We start from the raw sequence: 9,104 nt of genomic DNA on the forward strand, positions 1-9,104 counted from the left end.
AATCCCCTCAAATGTTCCTTTGGAGTCGGGTCAGGAAAGTTTTTAGGGTTTATAGTGAATTCAAGGGGAATCGAGGCCAACCCCGACAAGATAAAAGCCCTGATCGATATGAAATCGTCGGAAAAGATCAAGGATGTCCAAAGTCTGACCGGAAGGATAGCTGCCCTTAGTAGATTCATCTCAAAATCAACTGACAAGTGCGTTCCATTCTTCAATCTACTTAGGGGAAATAAGAAGTTTGAATGGACGGGAGACTGCGAGCAAGCATTCCAGTCAATAAAGGCTCATATGTCGCGACCTCCCATCCTATCAAAACCAATCGAAGGGGAGACTTTGTATATTTATCTGGCAATTACTGAAGTTGCTGCTAGCGCGGTACCGATACGGGATGAAGAAGGCGCGCAGAAAGCTGTTTACTACGTCAGCAAAAGGCTTATCGGTGCAGAATTAAAATACCCACCGATCGAAAGATTAGCATATTGCCTAATTCTAGCCTCCTGAAAGTTGCGACCGTATTTCCAAGCCCATCCTATCACGGTTCTGACCGACCAGCCCCTTCGGCAGGTCCTCCAAAAACCTGAGGCGGCTGGACGACTGTTAAAGTGGGCAGTCGAATTGGGACAGTTCGACGTAACTTATTCACCGCGAGCAGCAATAAAAGGGCAAGCCTTAGCCGATTTTATTGCGGAGTTCACCGAACTCCCCAGCAACGAGTTGTGCGAAAAGCCTGAGGCGCTCATGCCTCAAGACAAGACTCCTTCGTGGAAACTATTCACAGATGGATCATCTAATGAATCTCACGCTGGAGCGGGAGTGATATTGATAACGCCCGATGGGCATCGATTTCACTGCGCAATCAGGTTTGATTTCGTAGCGTCAAACAATGAAGCGGAATACGAAGCACTCCTCGCTGGACTGAGAATGGCCAGGGAGATGAACATAAAAGCGCTCGATATTTTCAGCGACTCTCAGCTGGTCGTGAATCAAGTCCTGGGAGAATATCAAGCGCGAGGGTTAAAAATGATGGCCTACCTTAATAAAACAAAAGATTTGCTAGCACAGTTTACAAAATACACCCTCCAGCAAATTCCGCGAGACCAAAATTCGAATGCAGACGCCTTGGCCAAACTTGCAAGTGCTAAAGATGCTAACACCTTGAACATAGTCCCAGTAGAGAGATTAAGTGAACCAAGCATTGATGCGGCCGAAGCCAGCATGGAAATTCGAGTAGAAGATACATGGATGGCGCTTTACCTGGAGTATCTGACAAATGGGATATTGCCAGCACATAGAAACAAGGCCAGAACTCTGCAAAGACAAGCTGCTAGGTACATACTGCTCGACGGTGTTATGTACCGAAAAGGATATTCAATGCCACTGCTCAGGTGCATTACATCAGAAAAAGCTAAGGAACTCATGAAAGAGGTGCATGAAGGCTTCCGCGGAGATCACGCTGGGGGGCAGAGTTTGGCGAAAAAAATTCTTCGACAGGGCTATTTTTGGCCAACGATGAACGAGGATTCAATGGAGTACGTACGAAGGTGTGACAAATGTCAGAGGTTCTCCAAAATCCCACGAGCAGCTCCAAACGAGCTAAAGCAGATGCAGAGCCCGTGGCCTTTCGCAATATGGGGAATAGACTTAATTGGATCACTGCCAACAGGAAAAGGAGGAGTAAAGTACGCAGTTGTGGCAATCGATTACTTCACAAAATGGGCCGAAGCTGAACCACTCGCAACCATCACAACCAAGAAAGTTCTCGAATTTGTCATCAAGAACATTGTGTGCCGGTATGGTTTGCCCAGAAAAAAAGTATCAGACAACGGAACCCAATTTGACAGCGACCTCTTCACCGATTTCTGCGAAAGGCATGGGGTAATTAAGAGCTTTTCTTCAGTCGCACACCCCCAAGCGAATGGGCAAGTCGAAGCTGTAAACAAAACCCTCAAGGACACCCTGAAGAAAAGACTTGAAGAAGCTAAAGGAGCATGGCCAGAACAACTACCTGAAGTCCTCTGGTCGTATAGAACATCTCATCGAACAGCCACAGGACGTACTCCATTTTCCTTAGCTTATGGGTATGAGGCCATGTTACCCGTCGAAATAGATCCCCCCTCACATCGGCATTTAACGTACGATCAAGACCAAAACAGCCAGCTAATGCTGGAGTCCTTAGACTCAATTGACGAGATACGAGAAAAATCTCAACTTCGAGTCGCTGCTTATCAGCAAAAAGTCGCCCGGTACTTTAACTCCAAAGTTAAAGAAAGAAGATTCAACGTCGGAGACTTGGTGTTACGACGAGTTTTCTTGAATACCCGCGACCCCACTGCTGGCGTGCTCGGACCTAACTGGGAAGGACCTTACCAGATTGAAGAAGTCCTTCACCCAGGCACCTAAAAACTTGCACGCTTAAACGGAGATCTCGTTCCACGTTACTGGAATGGAGAACACCTGCGCAAGTATTATCAATAAACAGCCCTTCTTAAAGGACTGGCTTGTTCAAATTTTTCTATTAATTTTTACAAGTTTTGCAAAGAGGGTTAGCCACGGTGTATGGCTAACTGCTCGTATATGTAAGATTCTGTTTCAGAATCATTCGTAAAGACATGATTAGTCCATTTTTAATACGAAATTATAAGGGACTGTGCTCAGCCAGTCGTTCTTGCCAACCTTTGTGAATTTACATTTACAAGTATTTGTTCATTACGTGTGTTGTTTTGCTGTATTACAAGTATCATTTTTCCGCGTGAACAGGAATGTTCGGACAGGCCATGGTCAAGGCAAGTGACCAAGGACCTAAAGCTCCTCGATCACTTGGGGGGCATATAAGGCACATCGATAGCAAAGCATACTCTCAAGGTATGTAAACACATGAACAAAATGAGTGAAAGCATGCTTCAAGTACTTAGAGTATTTTTTCAAAATATATGATGCCAAAGTACTATGCTAAGTTCGGTCATACGGACAAACGTTATAATAAGTAAAAATATTATAACACCAAGAGTTAAGCTTTTACACCGCAAGCATTGCTGCTTGGATGTAATTGTTCAAACAAAAAGATTTACTGCCCGTGCAGCAAAGCTTAAAAAGAAATTATTGTCTTTACATTGCGACCCGTGGGTCGCGTGTTCAAAAATAAAGAAGAACAGCTAAATAAATTAAGAGGCATGGGGGGCAGGAGGATCCTGGGCAACAACCTGGTCAGTCTCTTCCTCGATGGTTTCTTCGTCCAAACCAACGACGCTTGGGGTTGCAGGAGTCGCAGCTCTCGCCTCCTCTTCAGCCAGTTGAGCAGCGCACCGAGCCAACTCCGCAACTCTGACCTCCTCTGAAAGGTAGCTAAAGTCAGCACCCTGATTTTGTTTCCAAAATTTATAGAAACATCGGAGTGTCGCCCTCTTGTACTTTTCCAGATTCTTGGAGTTGTCAAGCTCCGACTGCTGCACCTTGCCCTCGAGAGTGGCAATAGTCTCGTCCTTAGACTTGACTACCCCCTCCAGATGCTTGATCTCGCGGAGATGAGTTTTGTTGTACGACCGGTACTCTTCCCTTAGCTTAACCGCTGCATCTTTAGCAGCTTCAGCCGCGGACAGTTTGGTCACCGCTGCATCCCGCTCTCGGACCACCGTCCCCAACTCCTTAGCATGTTTGGCTTCAGCAGCCGAAAGCTCCTCAGCCGCCTTCACCTGATGTTTCTCGAGAACTTTAGCCTCAATCTGCTCAAAGTAGGCCTGGGCTCGGGTACGAGCAGTAATGGCAGAAAGTAAGGCCTGTAAACAAGAGAAAAAGAAGTCAAGACTTATCACGAGAACTGAAAAAACAAAGACTCGAGAAACAAAGAAATACTTACGCTGGAGATCTCGTTCAGAGTCCTGTTCAGGATCTGATCGACTGGTAGCTCTACAGCTTGGATCATGGCGGCCCCAACACGCTCACCTCTGCCAATGCGTTCAATTCGATCCTTAGCGGATCGAATGGTATGGCTCACGAGCCTGGCCTCATGAGCCTCTTCGCGAGAAAGATGCTCCCTAGCAGGCGCAGGTGGAGGATTGGACCGAGCATGGGTGTTTTGTTGTTCAGAAGGAGCTGGAGGAGGGGTAGGAGTTCGCCCAGTTGGCGCAGGACTTTGCCCGGTTGGAGTGCCCTGAGGAGGGTCTTCTGGTCGACTCTTCTTGGCTGAAGGGCCTCGACTGGTTTCACCAGTTCGTTTCTTTGACCTCCGTTGAAGTTGAGGGACTTCCTCTTCCTCTTCGGCCTGGTACATGTCAAAGATATTGGGAGTCGACATATCTGCATGAAAATAAACACAAGAGGTTAGTAAGGGAAGAAAAAGGTGAAAATAAGTAATACAACAGAAAGAAGATAATAAAGTGAATACCCGAGCTACAACTACTGGTCGCTATACTATTGACTCTATTAATCATATACTCATTTTCTGGCATGAAGAAGTTTGGTCCTAGATTTGGAGCATATGTAAAGTTGCCATCCCCGTCAAACATGTGACAGGGGATTGGCAGACCATTTAAAAGCGAAATAACGTTACCATTGTCATCAGAAGACTCTTCCAAGTCAACAACTGGTTCTTTGGCCTTTTCTTTCCCCTTGCCTTGGGGAGCAGAAGGCCTTTCTGCAGAAGGGCTGCCCGTGGGTTCCCTGATCGTAACTCCTGTTGGCCTCCTCCTTGGAGAGGGCACAGGAATTTGCTACTCGGGAACCCCCCCGGCAGTGGGTTCGTCCGTTTCGGACCCTCTATTGTCATGGCGAGGAGCCAGAAGGCCAGACGACCTCAAATTCTTTTCTTGTGTCAAGGTCTTGACACATTTGGTAGTGGCAGACATCTTGGCCAGAGTATCAGACCTCGACACCATGTCTGGTGTTGGGGTCGGGCGCAACCAGGGGCCTGAAAAGCAAGTCGAGTTTGAGAAATGACGAAAGGAAATACTCTATGATAAAGTATCGACCAAGGCAAAGACAAAATTGTACCTCCTCTCGCGAAAGCCAAGTTGTTGCTGGATATATCCGGAGTAAAGAAGTACTCCTTATTGTAATGTCCCACGTTTGATATGTGGGTGGTGCCACTCAAAAACGTCCGGCCAGTTTCCTGATGACAGAAGTGAAAAAAGCCCGTCCCGTTGTGTTGAGGGTTGGACTTAAGGTCAAAGAGGTAGTTAACCTCATGAGGTGAAGGTTCTGGCCATTTGTTAAGTTTGTACAGGACATAGAGTGCAGCCAACATCCTATATCCGTTAGGGGTTATTTGAAAGGGAGCGACACCGAAATAATTGGCCACCCCCACAAAGAAAGGATGAAGAGGGAGATAAGCCCCCGCTTCAATGTGATACCGGGACCAGGCGCTGTTTGCCCCTCCTGGACGGTTAGCCCTCTGCTCCGCAGTAGGACGTGTAATGGTTACCCCCGTTAGGGGGTATTTTCTGAAGCAGTTCGCGACCATCCGAAGGGTCATCGAACTAGCTGGAGGAGTGTACCACTCGACATCAGGCGGATTGCGATGACGAGGACGAGCCCTAGTTTGGATATTGGGGTCAGGAGTAAGATTCTCTCGACCACTGGTCGAGGGAGCCCCCGCCTGCGAATCAGGCTGGGCAGAAGGAGAAGGGTTACTTTCAGATTCGGGCCTTTTCTTGCCAGAGGATTTTGAACGGGCCATTGAAGGAGAAGGGTGCGGTCTGGAAGAGACTCGTGAGAAGGGTATCTGGTGGATGCGATCGGCTAGTTGTTCTTCTCCCTCGAGCAGTTGGGCAAGGAGGTCGTCGTCGATGGGTCTCTCACCTCCCCACAAATCTGGCATTAAAATCTGCAAACAGAAGAATGGGGAGGCGAGGTCAGAGGAATCTAGGAGATTCTTACAGTAACGCTGGTCGAAGTATAAAAGCTAAGCCTTTATATAACAGCATTCTAAGTCTCTCTGCGCAAACAGTTTAAAAAACGGACCAAAAGGGTGAAAGTGAAAAGTTTTCCTGAAAAGCTTTTTCGACTCCCCTCACAACGGGAAGAAATTATTTTCAACTGGTCTAAAAAATCGAAATGCTACTTCGATCCTACGTCCTAAAAAGCACTAATCCTGGGTTTTAAACCTGCTCATAAGCCTACGTTGCCTACAAAGACATCTTATCTACAGGCGTTAAAAAAAAAAAAAAAAAAACCAGAAACCAAGAGATTCAAACATTAGACCATTTAAAAGCATGCACCACAAAAGGTTAGAAGCATGGAGTTTCAGAGTAGCTTACCAAGGAAAGTGGTCGTGAAGATGGAAGTGAGAGTTTCGGGAGTCAATGAGCCCACCGTCTGATCCTACAGCACAAAGGAAGGTTCGCCGGAGAGAGTAAAGCTCTGGTTTTTAGGGTTTTTCGACAAAGAGATGACGTGCGTAAAAAGGAAAGAAGTGCCTCAAGTAACCTTATATAAGTTTGTCTTTGGTGTTCAAAAGGCGTGATCATTAGTTTTCCATTTTCGAAGTATGGGGAAGCGTAATGGCCGTCATAATTGTTTCTGGGAAACTGAAAAGCCTTGATTAGACAGGAGTGGTTTGCTTTTTTCAAGAACGCACGAAGGGCTCTGATACGTCAGGAGGGGTTACCGAAGGGTCGTTCGTTCAAAGTTTATTTACTGTTCGTGGTAAATAAACTTTGGGGGGCAAATGTTATCCAATAAATTAGCATTTGTGACGTGGCAAATAATCTCTTGACACGTGGCTGACACCTGGAGCGTCTGCTAGAGTATCGACCAGGAGACACACCAGAAGCAGGACATACCTGTTTTTACCACGATCATACTGGTCGGTGGTTCCGCTGGCAAAGCAACATTTATGGAAAGATCTTATGTATCCCGAATTTATTTCATGCAATCTTCTAAATATCCCATGATTCAGGGGATAATATCTGTAACAATATTGGGCAACCCTCCATGAGCCTATAAAAAGCAGGAGATGGCTCATGGGAAGGGACTTTTGGAGCCCGGAAATCATAGAGATATAGAAATTATCTGTGAAAACTTGTATTGTTTATGAGGAGTGTTGAAACTCATTGAACCCAAGTTCTCTGATCACACTTTTGTTCCCATATCAATATCATTCTAAGTGGACGTAGGTCATTACCAGATTCTGGGGCCGAACCACTATAAATTACTGTGTTTTCTTTACTTTTGCCATTACGTTATTATCTATACATATTCGTCTATATCATTCATATTTTGACTCCGTGTCAGTTGGCTAAATCGAGGGTCAACATAAGCCTATGCAGAAGCTGGTCAATCAAGTTGTAGTGCCGGAGCCCCCTTCATCCATAGACCGCGATAATGCAATGCTTTCGACTACTGAGGAGGTTGTTGTTGTATCTGAGGAGACTGTGCTTATAGTGCTCTCCAAGAGCAACAACAGGAAATTTCAGAACCGATAGTGCCTTTTGATATTAATGGATTTCTACAACATTCTGAGTTGGAACATTGGGGGGCTAAATGAGAAGAATAAGCAACTATCAGTTTTTGATATCTCCAGGTTGAATAAAGTTGGCATTGGGGCGCTTCTTGAAACTAAAGTCAAGGGTGAGGAAATAAAGGATGTAATGAGTTCTATTTTTACTGGTTGGAGCTATTACAGTAATATGTGTTTGGAGGGTCATATCTTATTAATTTGGAAAGATAGTTTGGTGAACATCGCTGTTATTCAGGAGAGTGATCAGTTCTTACACAGTAGAGTTAAAAATTTTGGTAGAAACCAAGAGTTTTGTCTTACTATTGTGTACGACTCTAATAGTTTGGAGGCAAGGAGGTCTCTGTGGCTTAATTTAGCCAATTTGCAATTTCTTATTAAACCTTGGATTATTTTGGGGGATTTCAATGTTGTTTTTGATGTTGACGATAGGATTGGAGGGAGGCCTATTTCAGCTAAGGAACTAGAGGATGCTCGGCAGTGGGAAGCTTTAGGCTTAGTTGATGAAATGAAGATTATGGAGCCAACTTATACCTGGTCTAACAAACAAGAAGGGGGAGCTCGAATTTTCTCTAAGCTGGATAGAGTTTTTAAGAATGAGGAGTGGGTGGATTCCTTCACTTTGGCTGAAGTTATTTCTCAATGGGATGTGATTTCAGATCACAGCTTTATTCTTATCAAGCAAGTGGAAGTAAGAAGGACTGGTGTGAATCCATTCAGGTTCTATAACATGTGGTCTACTCATTCTAAATTTAGGGAGATAGTTCTAGAGAGCTGTACTAAGCCTTTAAAGGGCAGGGGCTTGGAAGGTATTGTTTGGAAACTTTCTAGAATTAAGCATGTTCTGAAGAAATTTAATTGGAAGTCTATGGGAGATGTTGTTAGAAACTATGAGGAGAGCAAATGTAAGTTTCAGCAGGCACAAGCTAACCTTCACAATGATCCTATGAATATTCAATTGCATTATGAGGAAAGAGCTGCTCAGTGGGAGTTCAGTAGGTAGGCAAAAATTTATGAAAGTTTTCTTCGCCAAAAAAGTAAAATTACTTGGCTCCGATTTGGTGATGAAAACTCCTCATTCTTTCATGCTAGCTTAAAGAAAAGAAGAGCAGTTAACCGTATTGTGTCTTATATTGCTACAAATGGTAAAGTCGTGGATGATTATGAGGAGGTCGTTAATCATTTTATCCTACATTTCAAGAGTTTTATGTGATGCTAGTACTGCTTCTGGTAGAATTGACTCTAGCTGTATTGGATTTGGTCCGGTCTTGGAGTTTGGTGCTCAAATGGATTTGCTTAAACCTTTCACCCCTCAAGATGTTAGATCTGCTTTATTTAGCTTTCACTCGATTAAGAGCCTGGGTCCTGATGGTTATGGGGCTGGTTTTTTCAAAGCTATGTGGAAGGATGTTGGTAAGGAAGTGTCTTTGGCTGTGTTGGACTTCTTTGAAACAGATAGAATTCCTCCTTTGCTGAATGATACCATCATTTCTCTTATTCCTAAAGTGGAGCAACCGACTAATGCTTCTGAATTCAGGCCTATTTCTTGCTGCAATACCATATATAAGTGCATATCTAAAATGATTTATGTCCGGCTAGCCAAAAATCTCTCTTCTCTGATTAATCATAATCAAGGTGCTTTTATAAAGAATAG

At 44.6% G+C, this 9,104-nt stretch overlaps 1 protein-coding gene across 1 annotated transcript; it reads left to right on the forward strand.

Annotated features, from left to right (window-relative positions):
* Window positions 1-7,433: 7,433 nt before the first annotated feature.
* LOC133791965 (uncharacterized) lies at window positions 7,434-8,453 on the forward strand. Its single transcript, XM_062229874.1, has one exon. The coding sequence runs from the start codon at window positions 7,434-7,436 to the stop codon at window positions 8,451-8,453; it is 1,020 nt and encodes a 339-aa protein (XP_062085858.1).
* Window positions 8,454-9,104: the final 651 nt, after the last annotated feature.

Source organism: Humulus lupulus, chromosome 7 (assembly GCF_963169125.1).
Source record: "Humulus lupulus chromosome 7, drHumLupu1.1, whole genome shotgun sequence".
In the NCBI taxonomy this organism is placed as follows: Eukaryota; Viridiplantae; Streptophyta; class Magnoliopsida; order Rosales; family Cannabaceae; genus Humulus; species Humulus lupulus.

Excerpts from the sequence above, each read along its gene's own strand:
- LOC133791965 (XM_062229874.1), top strand. The coding sequence starts at position 7,434 with ATGGATTTCTACAACATTCTGAGTTGGAACATTGGGGGGCTAAATGAG.